The 22048-nt window shown below is 36.9% G+C and overlaps 1 protein-coding gene across 5 annotated transcripts in view; it reads right to left on the bottom strand.

Annotated features, from left to right (window-relative positions):
• Tbc1d23 (TBC1 domain family member 23) overlaps positions 1-17208 on the bottom strand; it is a 63095-nt gene extending 45887 nt beyond the window's left edge. For 2 of the 5 annotated variants that reach the window (XM_004857972.4, XM_004857973.4), the window contains exon 1: positions 17008-17208. In XM_004857972.4, coding sequence (XP_004858029.1) covers positions 17008-17060 — 53 coding nt within the window. In that variant the 5' untranslated portion in view covers positions 17061-17208. The remainder of the gene's footprint in view (positions 1-17007) is intronic. The other 3 variants (XM_087214288.1, XM_087214299.1, XM_087214297.1) reach the window with 3 other exon arrangements.
• Between the last annotated feature and the right edge of the window lie 4840 nt (positions 17209-22048).

Here is a 22048-nt window from a genome sequence, read left to right as displayed (position 1 = left end):
ACAAATGCTGGTGGGGGTGTGGGAAGAAAGGAACCTTTCACCATTGTTCATGGGAGTGCAGACTGGTGCAACCACTGTGAAAATCAGTATGGAGATACCTCAAAGAACTAGGGCTAGAGGTCCCATTTGACCCAGGTATTCCCCTGCTGGGTATCTTCCCCAAAGAATTAGAAGAATCATACCACAGTGATATATGTGCAACCATGTTTATAGGGGCACAGTTTGTAATAGCTAAAGCTTGGAAACAGCCCAAGTGCCCATCAATTGGAAAATGGATAAAGAAGATGTGGTTTTTTTATAAAATGGAGTATTACTCAGCCATAAAGAACGAGAAACTAGATATTTATAGCTAAATGGATGCATATTGAGGCCATACTCTTAAGTGAAATAAATAGGACACACATGTGTAAATACCAAATAGTATCTCTAGTGTGAGAAACTGAAAGTGTAAATAAGGGTTAAAATGATTAAAACGAATAATTGATAATTTGAAATAGGAAGAAAAGGTCCAAAGGGGTAGGGAAAGTGGGAGGGGAAGGGGAAAGGAAAGAAGGGAAAGGAAAAAATACGAGAAAAGGAAAAAAAATGGAAACAAAGTCTGTAAATAGGCAAGGGTGGCGGGGGTGAAGGGAGGACAGGAAATGGGGAAAAAATAAGAACCAAGATACATCATGTACAGGTACAACCACCCAATAATAAATGTAAATGTATACAGTATGTAAAATGTACCAATAAAAGAATTTAAGCAAAAAAAAAAGTGTTCCTGTCCACCAATAATGAACTCACTGAGAAAATTAGAAAAATAATACCATTCACAATGGCATCAAGAAAAATTAAATATTTAGTAATTAACCCAAACAAGGAAATGAAAGATCTCTGTAATGTAAACTGAAGTACTCTGAAGAAGGAGATTGAAGAGGACATCAGAAAATAGAAAGATGGCTCCTCTTCCTGGTTACAGCACATAGAACCAATGTAGACAAAATGGCCATACTTCCAGATTTAATGCAAACCCAATTAAAATATTATAGCTTTCCTCACAGAACTCGGGAAAACAATCCTAAAATTCACATGCAACAAGGAGAGACCAAGAATAGCAAAAGCAATTCTGTGTAACAAGAACAAAGCAGGAGATATCACAATCCCAGACTTCAAATTATACTACTACAAAGCTACAGTGATAAAAAATAGTATGGTATTGGCACAAAAACAGACATGTGGATTAATGGATCACAATAAGCAATACTGAAACAACCCCAGGCACATTCAGCTATTTGATCTTTGACAAAGGGACCAAAAACATACACTGGAGGAAGATAGTCTCTTTAATAAATGGTGCTGGGAAAATTCCTGTCCATATGCAGAGGACTGAATCTAGATCCATGTATCTCTCCATGTACTAAACAAAAATCAACATGGTTCAAAGATCTAAATGTAAAAACAGAAACCACCTGCTGGAACATAAAATAGGTAAAACACTTGAAGACACAGGCGTAGGCAAGGACTTTCTGAACAGAATCTCAATGGCACAAGAAATAGTATGAAGAATCAAAAAGTTGAATTATATCAAATTAAAAAGCTTCTGCACAGTAAATGATACAACCAACAAAGTGAAGAGACAATGTACAGAATGGGGAAAAAATTTTGTCAGCTATTGCTCAGACAGAGGACTAATATCTAGAATATACAAAGAACTAAAAAAAAAGACCCCTCCATAAAAGACCCAATCAAAAAATGAGCAACCAAAATAAACAGACACTTCTCAGAAGTACAAACACTCAATAAATACATGAAAAAATATTTGACATCATTGGCCATTACAGAAATGCAAATTAAAACCATGCTGAGATTTCATCTTACTCCAGAAAGAATGGTTATCATCAAGTAATCAAATAATAACAAATGCTAGTGAGGCCATATGGGGAAAAGGGAACCCTACATTGTAGGTAAGAATATAAACTAGCACAACCACAATGGAAAGCAGTGTGGAGATTCCTCAAAAAAATAAAACTAAAAATTCCAATTGACCCAGCTATTTCCCTTCTAAGTATCTTCCCAAAAGAATTAAAGATAACATATTACAGCAACACATGCATACCTATGTTCTTGGCAGCACAAATCTTTTTTTTTTTTTTGGGTACCGGGGATCGAACTTGGGTCCTTGTGCTTGTGCAGCAGGCGGAGAAACCACTGAGCTAAACCTCCAGCCCATAACAATTGGCTTGAATTTTTTTTTTTTGGTACCAGGGCTCGAACTCTAGACCTTGCGCTTGCGAGGCAGGTGCCAGAATGACTGAGCTAAATCCCAGCCCTGGCAGCACAAATCTTAATAGCCAAATCTTGGAAATGGTCTATATGACCATCAACAGATGAATGGATGAAAATGTAGTATTTATACAGAGTGGAGTACTACTTCGCCATAAAGAAGTATAAACTTAAGTCATCTGTAGGAAAAACAGATACAAATTGAGACTATAATGTTAAGTGAAATAAATTATACACATGATCTTAAATATCACATGGTTTCTCCTACATGAGAAACCCAAAATATAAATATAAAGCAAAATAAAAGATAGATAATGGGAAGTATGGAGATATTATTATTAGGGCATGTGTCTAGATACCCCCCAAAGCCTCACACAGTCATGGTGGGGGTGCTTTTCAGAGGTGGCTGGATTTAGAGTGTGTGGTGCTAGGATCAAGGAAGTGTGATTACTAAATTAGTCCACTGATTGATTTGGCATAATTCTGGCTAGGATTAAGAGTGCGAGTGCTACAACCATCCCAGGGTGGATAGCCTGCATAAAACATAAGGGACAGAAAGAGGAATAATGTGCTTTCACCTTCCTGCTTTCTGTGGTCTATTTCTCCTCTGCAATGCCCCTCTGCCATGCCACCCTGCCTCGGAGCTGGCCAACTATGGACTGAAACCTCTACAAACTGTGAGCCAAATAAACCTTTCCTCCTTTACCTTTGGGTGTCTGTTATTTTGTCTCAGCAACAAGAAAAGTAACTAAGACATATATCTTTTTCAAATGGGAAGAGGATCATGAGATGGAATGAGGGGGGAGGGAAGAGAGGGAAAGAAGATTTAAAAAAATTGAAAGATTTGAGATGTGCTATGTACGTGTACCAACTCCCTACATGGAATGCAATCATTAACGCAAACATGTACTAATAAAAAATAAAAACTGGTCTGGGGATTTAGCTCAGTGGTTCTGCTGCCTACCTCCCAAGCACAAGGTCCTGAGTTCAATCCCCAGTACTAAAAATAAATAAATAAATAAAAATAAAATAAAAACTAAAAAAAAAGTAATTCAATAATCTATAGGTACTGTTAAATAGAGTAATGAAGACAATGAATATTACTTAGGATCACGACAATATCCATCAGAACAAAAAAAATTATGAAAGGAACTACTTCGGAAAAATGAGATGGCAAAGAGACTTTCACTTCTCACACAGCAGCAGCGGGTACAGCTTGCGTATATATTATATATTTGAATGTACTGTTTCAGCGGTTTAAATTTAAATGTTAAATTTTTTTAACATTTATACCCTTTCACCCAGCAATAACTGAGAATAAGAAAATGATTTAGCTACAACCACATTCAAAGCAGTGCTTACTTTAACCATTAAAAACAACATAACTATCCTAAAATAGGAATTTATTTACATCAGCAGATAGAATTCTAAGTAGTAAGTTAAAATACTGAGGAACAATGACATGGAAAGAAGTTTATGCCATTAAGGACACATATGCAGTGGGAAAAAGTTGTAAAATTATTGTTCAACAGAGTATGATAACAGCCCCCATGAACCAGCCAAGGTGCCAGTATCTAGATGGCCATTTCCAGATGCCACATGCAAACCCTCCCAGCCAGAATGTAAAGTGATTGGAAATGTTTTCATCTATTCCATGTACCTGAATCCTCAATACTAGTGATAGTTGCTCCCAGCAGGACATTCAGAGGCTCAGAAGAAACCTTGCTTGCTGCTTAAGTTTGCTATCAATGCTACTTCCCATCACTCCTCTCCACGGACCACATCCCAGTCCTTGTCACTCAGCCCCCAAGTATTCCACGCAGTCAAGATTTTTGGAGCCCAGGACTGGTTACTCTGCATTCTGCCTAACATCTTAGGGTTCTGCCAGCTTTGTGCAACTCCTCCAGACCACAGGAACTCTGACCACAGCAGGCTCATTAAATTACTTTTGCAAATGGAAAGGCGACTAAGAAATTGGAAGGTGTGGGGAAGGAAAAGAGGGGAAGGAGAGGTAAAAAGAATGAAGATGTGTTATGTGCATATACCAACTCCCCCACAATGAGTGTAAACATTATGTACTACAAACATGTACTAATAAAAAATTCTTAAAAATAAATTAATGTACAAATGTATATGTTTAAAAAAAAAGTACATTCTCCCCAGTTACTCTTTCCCATACACACTGGAAAGATATTTTTAAATCACATATTCCTAATGGTGTACTTTTTTACAGGAGAGTTTTGTATTTTGGTGATAACAGGGTTATTTGGAGTCTCTAAAATAAGCAAATGTAGTAAATTTACAAGGAGAAAAAAAGTATGATAAGAATTTTTACCTCAAACACACATTTCTTAGAGTATTAAGTAACTGGTACTTAAATGATACTTTATATAATCACTAAAAAGGAAACATTACAGAATATATGCTACTTTATATATTTTACTTTAGTTACCTAATAATGAATACTGGAAATATAAAAAGGATAAATAAGCTCAATCCATGCCTGACAACAAATTGTCTTCTAAAGGTTTGCATACATGATAAACTTAGAAAAGCAAGCTTTCAGCTCTCATCTTCACTGAAACAGGTCTTCAAGTTGCGACATAAGCAGCACTTCCCTGCCACTTCTTGAGCTTTAGTGTAGGAGGGCTCCCTCCTGCGTACTGGCCCTCTGTGCTGCAGCACAGGCCCTGTTAAATTAAACATTCACTTTGATGTTCCAGTTTAAAAAAAAAAGTATTTGGCTCAATTTTTGAGTATAGAAGAAAGTTAATTCTGGAGGGGAAGTGTCTTCCCCATGTTCCCTATGTATGAGTTTAAGGGTAAAGGATGGAATGGTGGTATGGACTGATTAGAAAACCTTTCAAAAGACTTCACTTTATGTCTTCAGTCTTGGTTTCATGGCCTAAGAAAATCCTCAACTTCTCTACTCCTCGGTCTTTTGTCACAGAGGAAACTGTAAATTCCCACCAGGGGTCAGTCTAGCAAGTCTGCCTTCTTTGATTTACACTCTGCTCAATACAAACTCCTTGGGAAAATAAGACAACTTTATGATGCTACCAGAAATTCATCATCTCTATCTGTGAGGCATCAATATTGCCTGAAAATCTTCTCCTATATTCACCACTTCCTTCATAACCCTTTCCCCAGATACTTTACCTCAGATGACTTTATTTTTGACTCCAAAAAGAAAATACAGGCCATTGGGCCAGGTATTTAGCCCAGTGGTTCAAATCGCCTGCCTCGGAAGCACAAGGACCCAAGTTCGATCTCCGGTACCCCCCCCCCAAAAAAGAAAAGAAAATACAGGTCATGGGCCGGGGATTTAGCTCAGTGGTTTCGCCGCTTGCTGCGCAAGCACAAGGACCTGAGTTCGATCCCCAGTACCAAAAAAAAAAAAAAAAAAAAAAACAGGCCAGCAGATTTCTCTTCCCTTTGATCTCAAACCCATCCAAATAACAAACTAACCCTTTTTCCAGACACCATTTCCTTCTTTCCTGTAGTCACAGGTGTATGTGTCCTTTCTCTAGTCTAAGACTAGTAACTTGGTTGTTATCTTTCCCTCAACTCCTCTGGGCCATGTGCCATCAACTGTCACCTCTCTATTTCCATATTGCTTTCTCTGCTCTTTCCTCTAAGTCAGTATGCTCAAGAATTGCCATTAAGAACAGTATCAATAATAGCAACTACAAAATTCCTCCAAGCTTATTCTTTCCATCTAGTTACCAATCTCTTGACACTTCCTTTCACAAAGGTTTTTGAAAGAATTCTTGACAGTATATGTCACTATTTCTCTCTCATCCTGGCTCATCATTTCTCTTCCTTTTCTGAATGCCACCACTCCACAGGGATCACTCTCCTATGATACTCATTCTTTCTTCCTAATAATCAAATCTAAAACACTTAAGGTAGGATATTTCTGGACTGGAAAAAAATGTTCAATTTATGAAGCCTGAGAGTTTATCAACTAAGTCAACTTTATTAGACAGAATTCTTTGGGGGGGGGGTACCAGGTACTGAACTCAGGACCTTGAGCTTGCCAGGCAGACGTGGTGCCACTGAGCTAAATCCCTGGCCCTAATAGTCAAAATTCTAATATTTAATCCTTTCTGTAATTATAAATAATAATGAAAGATTAAAACGGTTCAGAAAAACCATTTAGGACCTACAACATATGTAATTACCCTAAATTTAAATGCAAAACACAGGGAAAACTTAATTACCAATTTTTTAAAAAAATCTATTATGGCTGGGGATTTAGCTCAGTGGTGCCACACATGCCTCGCAAGTGCTAGGTCCTGAGTTCAATCCCCGGAACCAAAAAAAAAAAAATCTATTATGGTTTCTTAAAATGGTCAGAGTCTAAGATATACAGTATTGTTTTCTCAAAAATATAAGGGCCGGGGATTTAGCTCACTGGTTCTGCCGCCTGCCTCGCAAGAGCAAGGTCCCAAGTTCGATCCCCAGTACCAAATAAATAAATAAATATAAAAATATAAAAGCAACACTACTGGGATATCAATAAAAGTCCAAAACCTGGGGCCAGGGATTTAGCTCAGTGGTTCCACCACCTGCCCTGCAAGTGCAAGGACCCGAGTTCGATCCCTGGTACCAAAAAAAAAAGTCCAAAACTTGCTATGTAAACCTCTTGAATATGTTACTTCTACTGTATGGGATATGGTTCAAACCTTTTATTATGCTAACAGTTATTAAAAAATGGACTCGGGGCCAGGGATTTAGCTCAGTGGTTCCACCACCTGCCTCACAAGCAGAAGGACCTGAGTTTGATCCCCAGTACCAAAAAAAAAAAAAAAAAAAAAATGGACTCAGAAACCTTCATTGAATGTATTTCTAACACTCAAAACTACCAAGAAATATAACCTGTGAATATTATTCTCCTTACCTCAAATATTTCTACCTTTCCATACCAAAAACCCCCATACATGACCTAAACTCTTTCACAAAATCTCTCCTTCCCTCCCTTTACAGTTCAACTAACTGAAAATTATTAATAGTTTTCACACATCTCTACTTACTTTCTCCCCATTAACTCACCTCCATCATTCTATTAAAATTGCTCCAAGAAGTCATTAGTCATCTTTCAGTCTTTGCTCTCTATATAATTCTGTAGGGTTTGACACTCTTCTTAAAGCATTCTTCTTCAAATTCTCCTTTACCTTCCTAATTCATACTCTGGATTCTTTCCTTCCTTGACATAAATATTTTATTCACTCAATAAATATATATTGAGCACCTACTACACACTAACCGCTACCACATGTGAGGTACCAGGGATGTGGCAATAGACAAAAAGGCCATACTCCCACGTGACTTACATGCTAGTTGGCTCTTCTAAGGTTCTAACCAAAGTCTTACCTAAATCCTGTTCAACAGAGGTAGGAGCAACTATTCCTGGAGTGCAGTTCATTCAGTTTTGTTTACCATGTAAACAAATGTAAGCACAGATTAAACAATGACAGCCCTACTTGCCCATGTATATAGCCAGGCACAGGCCTCTGACCAATTAAGATTCTAAAAGGACAGCCAACCAGCTGTAACCATTAAGAAATGGTGTGACAATGAGTAAGCACTGGCAAGCTGAATGTGTTGAGTTGTGATTTCATGGCTTAATTTATATACTCCTGTATTTCTGGGTATTTTTAAATGCCCTGGACATGAGACGTCAGCATCAAAACTTATTTTACTGCTATTGTTAGTAGACTGGTTACTAATTACTACCATACCAAAACTCTTTAATTAGGGGCTGAATGTTTTCCTGCAATATTTCACCAGTTTAAAAAAAAAAAAAAATGAATGAAGCTTTGGCTAGGATCAGGTCTACAAAAAGAGCTTTGGGAGACTCCCGTAACAAACATAATCCTCTTCAGAATTTGTCTTTTAACTAGGATTTTGTGCCAAGTAAAGGAGGTGCTAAATCTAGTCCTCCTGGTTTAAGAAGCCAATCAAACATGAGAGCTACAATGTTACTGTGCAACAGGCAAAGGAGATGCCTATTGTTTTTCTGTAACAGTAAACTAAAATTAACTACAAATGCAGCAAATGCTTTAAGTTTTTTTCATACTTATTTTTGATCCATAAGCCATGTAGATCAATTGTACCAACAGTGGCCCCTTCTGCTAAGAAAAAAACCTCAAGTTGGGCCAGGGATTTAGCTCAGTGGTTTCGCTGCCTGCTGCGCAAGCACAAGGACCCGAGTTCAATCCCTGGTACAAAAAAAAACAAACCAAAACTCAAGTTATTGTGTAAAGTTAAAAAAAAATTAAAAATAAGCAGAACAAAGTTTCTCATAACTATATACGTAATGTTGTAATGTATTTGCTGTAAGATTTCGCCTTCAATATTAAATAATTTCTCCCCTAATAAGCAGTTGACCTCTTGAGTGCTCTACACACTTTCCTTTTCCATGCTTGAGGATAAAAGTCCTCAACATTGCTCCTTTACATAATATGAGATGACTTTCCACTTTTAAGAAATGTGTGTCCTTTGCGGGGTTTTTTTTCCCCTCAAAGCACTTTATTTGGAAACTAAAGAGTATATCTCTTGCCTAAAGCAAAGAATGGAATGAGAAACAACAAAAAAGTCAGATATTATCTACATGTTACAAATCTGTTTATCCAAAGTATGATAAAAAAGGATCACCAGGGCTGGGGATTTAGCTCAGTGGTTCTGCCGCCTGCCTCACAAGCGCAAGGTCCTGAGTTTGATCCCCGGTAGCCACCCCCCCCAAAAGAAGCAAAAAGAATCACCAATATTTTTCTTCTTTTTTTCTTTTTAATATTTTTCTTCTTAAAACGACCACTGTAGAAGAAAAGGAACTACTGCAGATGAAATGACAGCACTTTGCAAAATTTGGGCAATTCTTTCTAAGGGCACTTTCCCAATGGGAATCATGCTATAGCAAAAGAAAAGCATGCTGGAGATATAGATTAGATATAGATATAGATATAGATATAGATATAGATATAGATATAGATATATAGATATTGGTACCAGGGATTGAACTCAGGACCTTGTGCTTGTGAGGCAGGTGCTGCCCCACTGAGCTAAATCCTTGGCCCTGGATTCATATTTTTAACCTGAATTCCAACCAGTAGTGGACAGTTACTTGATAAAAACAGCATCTCATTTACTTTCATGTTGCTAGTTAAATCTAAATGGAATTTACAAAATAAATCTGAAGAATTTTTGGTATTCAATTACACACCTATAGGAGATGGATACAGCCTTCTGTGAATCACCTTTATACTTCAAAAGAAAGGTTAGAAACTCCTAAAAGGAGGAAATAACACATGGGGATTATTTTAAATGCAAGATTTTTATTTCCCCAACACTGCTGAATAAAAATAACAGAAAAATTACTGAGTTGGTAAGGTTATTAAAACAGTAAAATTGCTTATATGTTCTTAGTATTACTGCAAATCAAAATAAATGAATTCCATTTTAATATATAACATAGGCTATAATTATATTATTTCCAGACTAATGTATTTACATACTTTATAATATATAAATATATCTATTAGTATGCAATATATTATACAATTATATTTTCTAGATGATGTATGCAACTATAATTTCTTAAGGTAAAAAACCAGGGCCAGGGATTTAGCTCAGTGGCACCGTGCCTGCCTCGCAAGCACAAGTTCCTGAATTCGATCCCCCATAACCCCCCCAAAAAAAACCCAAAATTGCTTTATGTGATTTCTGATAAGGATATAAAATTATTATGATAAATACAAAAGGGGTAAAAGCTATATTACACAATGTTATTTATATGCCTCTGTTATCAATCATGAATTGTCCCTTCTCATGGATGCAAGACTCAGTGTGGTACACAGCTCACACATATCTTCTTAGCTTTACAGGCACCACAGATAACCAATTCACAGATATGCTCAACAATGCATATTTTTTAACATTGTGTTTTCCCCAACACAGCTGATTAAACATATGATTAACATATTTTTATATGGGCTCTCTCGGGTGTCAACTAAAGTACACTGGTACCTCAGTTCACAAATGCTTTTGTTTGCAAACAATTTGGTTCACAAACAGAAGCATTTGGCAAAATTTCATTTTTGTTTGCAAACTCTGCATTGGGTGACAAACTCGACCACAGCCATCTTCCCCATACAAACAGGTCCATCTTTTCCAAAATCATAGAGGAAATTAAGTTCATGAACCAAGGTACCACTTCATATGTGAAATAAGTAATGTACATGCAACTGACTTAGAAAGAACACAAGGCTTAGAGTGAAGAGACATAAATTTAAGTATCAAATCTTCCACTAACTGGATTTGTCATATAACTACTCTAAGCCTATACTCTTACTTCTAACATGGCAGTTACAATAATTTCTAACAACCCTTTCTCACAACGCTGTTGTAAGCACCAAATGAGGTGGTACACATAAGCACTACATATAAATGGTAAAGCTTTATGCAAATGTACAGTGTTTTCTTATATCCCACCATTATCAATCATGAATTATCTTTTCTCTTATATTTCCTTGCTAAAATTAAATACCACAATAAGTTTTTAGGTAACAAGTTTAAAATAAACAAAGCACACACTATAACATTCTCACCCAACTATGAAATGCTATTATGTCAGCTACCAGATATGAAAATCATAAACTTTAAGAAAAAGGAGGATTTGAAATAAATGATTTAATTAGTCATTTTCTTAGGTTGGGTTAAACAATTAGACCCTTAAAAACTAATACATAGATTTCAGGAAATAAGAATGTTTTTTTTTAAGTGGCTTTTAATTTATTTTACCTTTATTTCTACTAGAAACAATCTGATCTTATAAATCTAATCTAAGAGACTCATTTGTTTTCCATTTGTAATTCTCAATATCTAAATAAGTCACTCGAGCACTGCCACTTTTCAAACTGTATACTACAATCCTATTATATTCTGTTTAGCCATATAACTTCCCAAAACAACAGTATTTAATTTTTTTTTTCGGTACTGGGGATCGAACTCGGGTCCTTGAGCTTTCGAGGCAGGCAGTGGAACTACTGAGCTAAATCCCCAGCCCAAAACAGTAGTGTTTAGATATCTTTAAGGTATCTTTACATACTTCAAAAACTTAGAAGTGCCCAAACAAAGCACAGTTCTGGATTTAAAACTCAATTTTTTATAAAACCTCACACAGCAGTGTGAATATCATTAGTATTCAATGAATGTTTGTTGAACTACAAATGCTTTCCTAAACTACTTCAAAAAATTTTTTTAATTCATTAAGTTTATTGGTACATTTTAGGTATACAATACGATGACATTCATCATTAGGACTTTGTACCTTTACATGATGTATCTTGGTTCTTATTTTTTTCTTCATTCCCCTGCCCTCCTTTCAACCCCTCCACCTTTCCCTATTTACAAAGACTTTGTTTCCATTTTTGCCTTTTCTCATATTTATTCCTTTCCCCTATGCCTCCTACTTACCCCTCCCCTTTGAACCTTTTCTTCCTTTTTCACATTATTATAAATTTTGATCCTTATTTACACTTTTAGTTTCTCACACCAGAGAAACTATTTGGTATTTACATATTTGTCCCATTTATTTCACTTAAGAGTATGGCTTCAATGTGCATCCATTTAGCTATAAATGTCTCTCATTTTTCATTCCTTATGGCTGAGTAGTATTCCATTTTATAAAAAAAAAAAAAACTTCATCCAGTCTCCAGTTGATGGGCAACTGGGCTGTTTCCAAGTTTTAGCTATTACAAACTGTGCTGCTATAAACATGGGTGCCCATATATCACTGTAGTATAATTCTTTTGGGAAGATACCTAGCAGGGGAATAGCTGGGTCAAATGGGACCTCTAATCTTAGTTTTGCTTTTTTCTTTGGTATCAGGGATTGAACTCAGGACTTTGTGCTTGAGAGGCAGGTGGCAGAACCACTGAGCTAAATCCCCAGCCCTAATCCTAGTTTTCTGAGGTATCTCCATACTGATTTCCACAATGGTTGTGCCAGTCTACACTCCCACCAACAGTGGAGAAGGGTTCCTTTTTCCCCACAACCCAGCTAGCATTTGTTATTGGTTGATTTCTTGATAGCAGCCATTCTTTCTGGAGTGAGGGGGAATCTCAGCATTCTTTTCATTTGCATCTCTAGATGACCAATGATGTTGAACATTTGTTCATATGTTTGTTTGCTGTTTCTACTTCTTTGTCTGAGAAGTGTCTGTTCATTTCAGATGCCCATTTCTGGAGTGAGTCTTTAAATTTGAGAGGTCTGATTTTTTAAAGTTCTTTATATATTCTATTTAGTAGACTTTTGTCTGAAGAACAGCTGGTAAAAATTTTTTGATACATAAAAGAGGGCACTGTCTTTAGTGTATACCAAGTAAAACTCATATTTTAGCATAATGGAGAAGTGCTTTGTCAAACATATTTTATCAATTCTGTTCAGAAATACTACTCATAAATTGGTTGTATATCACAATACATTTAACTGGATGCTCCAGAATTACCTAATTGCCTTAAAAAATTTATATAGAAAATCTGTCATCCTTCCCACTGCAGTGAATATATTTACATGAAAAGAAATTAATTAAAATAATTTCTTTAACATACATGAACAAATTAATAACTCTAAACTGTGAATATTAAGATATCTATAGGAAACAAAATTTACGAAGTGAATTATTTCAGAATTACTTTTTTAAACTATAGAATGTTAATTATAATTACAATAAAGACTATGTAAAGAGTATAAACAAAATAAGTCATCTTCAGTTCTTATCCTTGCCTCCACTCTAGTTGTGGAATAAAAAATCAGTTGTCAATACCCCGCCTTTCTATGTTGTCCAGGCTGTCCTTAAATTTCTGGGCTCAAGTGATCTTCCCACCTCAGCCTCCAGAGTAGCTGGCAGTACAGCTATGCACCACAATTCTCAGTTTTCACCTCATTTTTCCTAAGGTAATATCTAGCCCTCCCAATCTCACAAGCTCTCAATGTTCTTAGAAAGTTCCTTTTGCTTTCATATTAAATATATTTCCTTATTGACTATATCATGACTAAAACAATCACCTAGTAGGTAAAGTATTTTAAACCTTTCCTCATATTTTAATGCTTATGAAGTGGGAAGCATTTAGAGTACCATTTACAGAGTGCACAAAACTTTGAAAAAGAACCTATTATTCTCAAAACAATTCCCATTCACATATCAAATCAACAAGAGCTTTTTTACAGGACTGATCCTTTTCCAATTTTAAGAAAAGTTCAAAAAAATTTAAGAATAATTTAAAAACGTAAATTAAAAGTGAATACTGGGCCAGGGATTTAGCTCAGTGGTTTCGCTGCCTGCTATGCAAAAGGACCCGAGTTCAATCCCCGGTACCAAAAAAAAAAAAAAAAAAGTGAATACTGAGTAAAAATTTTAAAGAAGTTCATAACATAAACACATATATCATTAAACCCTATACTATAAATTTTTTAATTATGAATTTAGATCTTTAGGAAATATTTCAAGAAGAAAAGCTCAGAAAATAATCCAAGGATAGTTTCATCAATAGCAAGAAGAGGATTGCAAATCTCTGATTTGTAATAATTCACTAATGTTTGCTTTTACAAATTCAGATTTTCGTAACATAAAATTTTTTAATTTAAATCATTCCAAACTAACTACAAACATTTTAAAAACGATTTCACCATGCTCTTTGTGCTTACTGAAGTTCCAGAAAGCTAAAGCGTTTAGGCAGTTTCTGACCATTGTGGCTTTCTGTAAGCAATAAGCATTATACTAGCTAACAATCAGCTCACAAAAACACTGGTGTCAGGAAATTTATATGAAATGACAAGCTTCGTATGCTACTGCAGATGATTAAACAAAAGCCTGCATTTAGCTGGACAGTGGCACATGCCTGTAATCCTAGCACTGAGGAAGACTGAGCAAGGAGGGTCACAAGTTTGTGTTCTGCCTGGGTAACATCACAAGACCCTGTTACAAAATTTAAAAGAAAAGTAGGGGTGAGGTGTAGCTCAGTAGTAAAGCACCTCTAGGTTTGATCCCCAGTACCACACACACACACACACACACACACACACACACACACACAAAAACCCTTTGCATTCATTCTTGCATATATTCATTCAACATTTATTGAGTCTCCTGCTGTCAGCCACTGCACTTGAGAAGTGCACTATCTAAAGAGCAATGATTAAATTATCATACAAAAATTGTATGATACAATATAACAAATACTACTAAGACCTACTTACTCTGAGATTTACATCATCCAGCACAAATTGGTATCTAGGAGATAATGCAGAATCTCAAGTCCCATCCCAAATCTACTGAATCAGAACTTGCATTTCCATAAGCTCCCCAAGTAATTCCAATGCTTTTCCAAACGTGGAGAAGCACTGGTTTAGAACATAACTAAAAACTAGTAAATAAGTAAAAGTTACATCAGGGACTCCAAGTACTTTCAAGATCTTCAAGGCCCGTACTGAGACTTACTAAGAATATATACACAAACTTTAACAGTTCACCTTCTAGTTTCACAGATTAGGACTAAATTGGAAGATACTCTGACAAGAAAGAAAATAGTAAAGATTGATTAAAAGCAATTTCAATGGCTATGTGGGGCCATTTAACATAGCAACAATCTACTACATCTACCTAGAAAGAGACCTAAAGGTCTCACTATTAACTAGTAAAAAAAAAAAAACTGATGTTTTTAAATGTGTCTCCTGAGGACAGGAAACTAGTTTTATTCTTACACACTTTACATTTGTAAACTGATGACACTTGGTCATTAAGATGAGTTTGGGTTAGGTGGTAAGACATGTAATACATTTTACAAAATGTCCTATCTGACAAAACTAAAATAAAAATATGACAATTAAAATATCTATAACAATATATTCACCAATCATTCTAAGAAGAAAGGCTTTAATGAACCTTTCATTCCCAAGACCAAGATCTTTCCTGACTCTATTCTGACATACGGGGGTGGGGGTGGGGGTTACCGTATGAGAAAGAATGGAGAAAGAAGAGAAAGAAAAATATCAGAGGAGAATGGGGCGATAACAGAAATCACAACAGGACATCCCATGGTTCATCCATTCATGAAAATTTTTTAAAAACTAAGAAGCCACACCAAAACACAGTAACCCTAGGCAAGAATAAATGCTATCTCTAGCAATCATTCACTCCAGGTTGTTTTCCTGGAACCAGAAACATGCTCACAATCTTAAGAGCTTCCCTAAAAGGCTTTAACACTATTAATACAGTGGACCCTCAAGTTACGATCCGCCTGACATACGAACAACTTGTGTTAATTAGGTTAATGGAAGATTCATCTGTCTCTTGTTATCTATAGCGCATACCCAGGTAAACATCCGGATCTCAGCTGTATTGACTTACAACCAACTTGAGTTACAACCAGCCCTCAGGAATCGATCGAGTTTGTAAGTCAAGGATTCACTGTATCCCCCCCCCCCCCAGTGGCCCTCAGTCAGCTCACTACCTCCATTTATAATACAGTGCAGTCTTGCAAAACGGCAAACTTTATTTTGTAACCAGCTAGGTCATTTTCTGAAAAGTTTTCCCTTGTTAAGGAATGTACCTGTCCCAGTTCCCTAACTCCAATATAAGCAAAATGAATATAAAGAAATTACATCTAAGTCAGCATAAGGTTTTCTTCCACACTTTGGAGAGTATATGCACTAAGACAATGTTTGATGTTTGCTAATTCAGTTCAATTTCTCAATTACGATATTAGCTATTCCTTTCAATTATTTCCATTTTTTCTCAAAGATTAAAGTCTACCAACGTCGCATATTGGTTTTTAAGTAAACAGAGTGCCAGTGAGCAATACACATAATAATGTAAAAGCCATCCAAAACAATGTAATACATGCAATCCAGACACTTTTTTATCAACTGTAAAAATTACACAAGCTTCTAAAGGTTCCTTTTATTAAAAGGAGGAGAAGAAAAAGGAACAGTGTGCTGTGAATATCAGCAGTAAGAGCAACAGTAGTAAGAGCAGTTTCAAACGTTCACGACACTGGGGTGAGTAATGCCTACTAAAAAATTATTGGAGATCTTCCTTTCAACCCAGGTATAAACAAATAAACATACAAAGACTTGGGAGCAGCAAGAACAAAGTCCTACACTGCATCGAATTATGAAATTAAGCTGTGAAAAAATGGGATAGAAAGGAAAAAGAAAACTTATATGGTGGAAACTGTTGGAAGACTAAACGAAACAAAAGAAAAACAAGATTTAAAACAACTATGAGGTAGGAGTCCTCCCCCGGTATATCTCTCAACACCTGAACCTCGGGCAAAGGTCGCGATGGTAATTTTAAAAGGTCTTTTTCTTCAACTGATACTCTAGTGCCTCCCATTTACAGCCAAGGAACTTCCTCCTTAACCAGCCTACTCCAACTCCTCTGGCCAAGGACTCTGGAGAACCCCATCGCTGAAGCCACTCTTCCAGCACTTTTTAGAGACGGCTGGACGAAGCAATGGGACCAAACTGAGGCCCATGCCTGGACGCCACCCCTCTCCAAGTAGAGCCCCAGCCCTCGGATCAGGACCCGGCAAGCGGGGGGGGGGGGGGGGCCCGGGACTTCTCCGACAACCCGTCTTGCCGTTCCATCCCGGCGCCAGCCGGTGTCCCAGGGTGAGGCAAGATGATGAGATGAAAGAATAATGGGCCAGTGAGAATCAGTCCTGGGCTTTCACTCACCAGCCGTCGCCGCTCAACGTTGGCAGCGGCGGAACCTGCTCTCCTTCCGCCATTGCTGTTGACGTCCACGTCACTTTGCCGAAAAGTGGACCTGGGGCCGAGACAAACTCTGAGACTCAACGTCGTAAAAGGTCTTCGGAAGTCCAGGACTGAGCTTTCTCCACAGCGAAAGAAAGAGGGAGGAGGCAAGAGATGGGAAGAACGTGACGTCACGGCGTCCTGAGGGCAAAAGGCAGCGTCGAACGCTTGAGGGAGGAGTCTTGCTGGCGGCCGCTGCCCATCCAAAGACTACAATTCCCAGGATGCCGCGGGGCCGAGTGGTGGGTCTCCGCGAATGCAGGTCCCAGTAGGGGGCTTTGAAATTGTGGAGCTTCAGTGCTTGGCGCGCTTTTAGTGTCTTTCTTCCAGATTGGTGTGGAACTTAAGTTACTAGAGTCCTAACCAGTGGAGTGAGAAGATGAAGTATGAATTTACATGGGGAAGGTGGGAATAAAAGGAGATCTATACAGCAAATAATTTCCTACTATAACACTATTTGAAGAAAGTGGGATGTGAGAAAAGTGCATACTTCCTCTATTTGTGGGGCACAGTCAAAAATACAAATGGAGGTCTATACTGTTTTTTTCCTGAATACATAAAAGTTTGGTATCAAGCTAATTAGTAAATAAAATACGTTCTAGCTTCCTACCTTAAATATATCTTTTAAAAATTAGTTTTATTAGTACATTTTAGCTATACAATATTATGACATTTATCATTGGAAATTTGCACCCTTACATAATCTCTCTTGGTTCTTATTTTTTCCCCATTCCCCTGCCCTACCTTCAAACCCTCCTTCCCTCCCTATTTACAAAGACTTTATTTCCATTTTTTTCATTTTCTCATATTAATTCCATTCCCTTCTTTCCTTTCCCCTACCACTCACACTTCCCCTTCCCCTTTGCCCCTTTTCTTCCTATTTCACATTATCTATTATACCTTTTAGTCCTTACTTACACTTTCAGTTTCTAACACTAGAGAAACTATTCAGTATTTACACACGTGTGTCCTATTTATTTTACTTAAGAGTATCGCCTCAGTGTGCATCCATTTAGCTATGAATGTCTCTAATTTCTCATTTTTTATGGCTGAGTAGTACTCCATTTTATTTTTCTTTTAAATTTTTATCCAGTCTCCAGTTGATGGGCATTTGGGCTGTTTCCAAGTTTTAGCTATTGCAAACTATGCTGCTATGAACATGGGTGCACATATATCACTGTGGTATGATTCTTTTCATTCTTTGGAGAAGATACCCACCAGGGGAAGAGCTGGATCAAATGGGACTTCCAGTCCTAGTTCTTTGAGGTATCTCCATACTGATTTTCACAGTGGTTGCACCAGTCTACACTCCCACCAACAGTGGAGCAGTGTTCCTCTTTCCCCACAGCCCCACCCGCATTTCTTATTGGTTGATTTCATGATAGCAGTGATTCTTTCTGCAGTGACTTGGAAACTCAGCGTTGTTTTCATTTGCATCTCTCCAATGACCAGTGATGTTAAACATTTTTTCATATGTTTATTTGCTATTTCTACTTCTTTGTCTGAGAAATGTCTGTTCCTTTCAGATGCCCATTTTTGGATCGGGTCTTTAAATTTGAGAGGTCTGATTTGTTTAAGTTCTTTATATTCCTAGATAGTAGACCTTTGTCTGAGGAACAACAGGTGAAAATTTTTTCCCACATTGTGGGTTGTCTCTTCACACTGCTGGTGGTTTCTCTTGCTGTGCAAAAGCTGTTTAGTAAGAAGAGATCACACTTGTTGACTGTTTGTGCTAGTTCAGGGGCAATTGAGGTTTTGTTCATAAAATCTTTTCCTACATCAATGTCTTCAAGAGTTCAACCTAATGTCTGTTCCAGCCGGTTCAGCATTTCTGTTTTGATATTTAGATCTTTAATCCATTTCAATTTTAGTTTAGTTCATGGTGAGAGATATAGGTGTAGTTTTAATCTTTGGCAAGTTGAAACCCAATTTTTCCAGCACCATTTATTAAAGAGGCTATCTTTCCTCCAGAGAGGGTGTTTGGCTCCTTTATCAAAGATGAGGTGGCTAAGGGTGTCTGGAGTTGTTTCTGCATGCTCTAATCTGTTTAACTGGTCCTCAGGTCTGTTTCTTTCCAATACCATGCTGTTTTTATCACTGTAGCTTTGTAGTATGTTTTCAAGTTGGGGATTGTGATACCCCCTAGAACTGATTTTGCTACTAGGTCTCTTCTTGTGCCAAATGAATTTTTGGATTGTTTTCTGAAGGTCCATGAAGTATGCTGCTGGAATTTCAATTGGGATTGAATTGAATCTACATAGCAGTTTTGGAAGTATGGGCATTTTCGCTACGTTGATTCTTCCTACCCAGGAACAAGGGATGTCTTTCCATTTTCTGATATCATCTTCAATCTCTTTTCAGAGTGCTATAGTTTTCAGAGAAGAGGTCTTTGATTTCTTTCGTTATGTTGATTCCTAGGTATTTCAGTTTCTTGGATGCTATTGTGAAAGGAATTGTTTGCCCTATTTCTGTCTCAGTGAGTCTGTTGTTCATGGAGAGGAAAGCTATTGATTTTTGTGTGTTGACCTTGTATCCAGCGATACTCTACTAAATTTGGTTATTAAGTATAGAAGACTTTTGGTGCAGTTTTTGGGGTCTTCTATAGAGAGTATCATGTCATCTGCAAATAATGACGATTTGACTTCTTCATTTCTTATCTTTATTCCTTTTATTTCTTTCTCTTGTCTAATTGCTGTGGCTAATGTTTCCAAGACTATATTGAACAGGAGTGGTGATAGAGGGGATCCTTGACTTGTTCCTGATTTTAGTGTGAAGGATTTCAGTTTTTGACTATTTAGTATGATATTGGCTGTTGGTTTTTCATAGATGGTTTTTATCAGATTGAGGTAGAGACCGTCTACTCTAATTTTTTGTAGGGTTTTTATCATAAATGCATGTTGGATTTTGTCAAATGCTTTTTCTGCATTTATTGAGATAATCATATGTTTTTTGTCCTTGGCTCTATTGATATTACATTGATTGATTTGCATGTGTTGAACCATCCCTGCATCCCTGGGATGAATCCCACTTGGTCAGGGCGTATGATCTTCTTGATGATATTCTGCATTCTATTTGCCGGTGTCTTTATTAAGGATTTTTGCATCTATGTTCATTAGTGAAATTGGCCTGTAGTTCTCTTTTTTGATAGGATCTTTCTCTGCTTTGGGGATCAAGGTGATGCCTGCTTCCCAGAATGAATTTGGGAGTTTTGCTTCCCTTTCAATTTCACTGAAGAGTTTAAACAGTAGTGGCAGTAGTTCTTCTCTAAATGTCTTGTAGAATTCAGCAGTGAAGCCATTTGGACCCGGGCTTTTCTTACTTGGTAAGTTTTTAATTATGTTTTCAGTTTCATTGATTGATATTGGGTCGTTTAGAATTTTTAGGTCTACTTTGATCAACTTTAGTAATTCATACATATCTAGGAATCTGTCTATTTCTTCTGTGTTTTCCATCTTAGTGGCATATAGTTTTTCAAAGTAAGTATGGATGATCCTCTGGATTTCTGCTGGGTCCATTGTAATTCCATCCTTTTCATTCCTAATTGCATGGATTTGGACCTTTTTCTCCTTTTTCTGATAAAGTTGGCTAAGGGTTTGTTCATTTTGTTTATTCTTTTGAAGAACCAACTCTTGGCTTCATTGATTTTTGTATTGTTCTCTAAGTCTCCATTGCATTGATTTCTGCTCTGATCTTTGTAATTTCCTTCATTGCATGAGCTTTGGGTTTGTCCTGCTCTTCTTTTTCTAGAAGCTTGAGGTTCAGCATCGGGTTGTTTAATTGGGCTCCCTCTGTTTTCCTAATATGAGTATTTACTGTGATGTATTTCCCTCATAAGACTGCTTTCATTGTGTCCCATAGATTCTGATATCTTGTATTTTAATTGTCATTTAATGGAAGGAACTGTCTGATTTCTTCTTTAATTTCCTCTGTGACCCATTGGTTATTCAGAAGTGTGTTTATGAAATTCTTGTGGTTTCTTTTGCTATTGATCTCCAATTTCATTGCACTATGGTCTGATAATATACAAGGATAACCTCAATTCCTTTGCGCTTACTTAAACATGTTCTATAAGCGAGTATGTGGTCTATTTTGGAGAACGACCTGTGTGCAGCTGAAAAGAATGTGTATTCTGATTTTGTGGAGGGGAACACTCTGTAAACATCTGTTAAGTTCATTTGTTCAAGAGTTTGATTGAGTTCTAGTATTTTGTTGTTTATTTTTTGTCTAGTTGATCTATCTATTTGTGACAGTGAGATATTGAGGTCCCCACTACTATTGTATTAGTGCTTATTTGATTTTTCATGTCTGCTAGTATTTGTTTTATGTAGTTGGGCACACTATTGTTTGGTGCATATGTTTGATTGTCATCTCTTTCTCTTGGATTGATCACTTTACAGGGATGTAGTGTCCTTCTTTGTCTCTTTTAATTAGTGTTGGCTTGAAATCCACTTGATCTGCAAAGAGGATAGCTACTCCTGTTTTTTGGGGGGATCCTGTCACATGGAGTATTGTTTTCCACCCTTTAACTTTCAGTCTATGAGTTTCTTTTTGAATTAAGTGTGTTTCTTGTATGCAGCATATTGTTGGATCCTGCTTCTTGACCCATTCTGCCAGTCTATTTCTTTTGATTGGTGAATTGAGACCATTAACATTGATGGTTATAACTGATATGTATTGACTTATCATTGTCATGACTTTTTCTTTCTGTTGGATTTTCCCCCTTTGCATTTAATTTTTTGTTGTGCCTGATAGATTCATTCTTTTTGGCTTCCTCGGGTTGTGATCCTCATTGTCTTTTCCTAGGATATTATCTAAAATTTTTTGGAGGCTGGTTTGGTATTCATGAAGCTCCTCAGGTGCTCTTTGTCATGAAAGTATCTTATTTCTCTATCAATTTTGAAAGATAGTTTTTAAGGGTTCATCAATCTGTGTTGGAGGCTGTTTTCCTTTAGGGCTTGAAATA

The sequence above is a fragment of the Heterocephalus glaber genome, unplaced genomic scaffold, assembly GCF_053883595.1.
Source record: "Heterocephalus glaber isolate CG9 unplaced genomic scaffold, H.glaber_assembly_v1.0 deba00000122, whole genome shotgun sequence".
Taxonomy (NCBI): Eukaryota; Metazoa; Chordata; class Mammalia; order Rodentia; family Bathyergidae; genus Heterocephalus; species Heterocephalus glaber.
The sequence above is the reverse complement of the archived record's forward strand: the minus strand, read 5'-3'. Positions and strand labels throughout refer to the sequence as shown.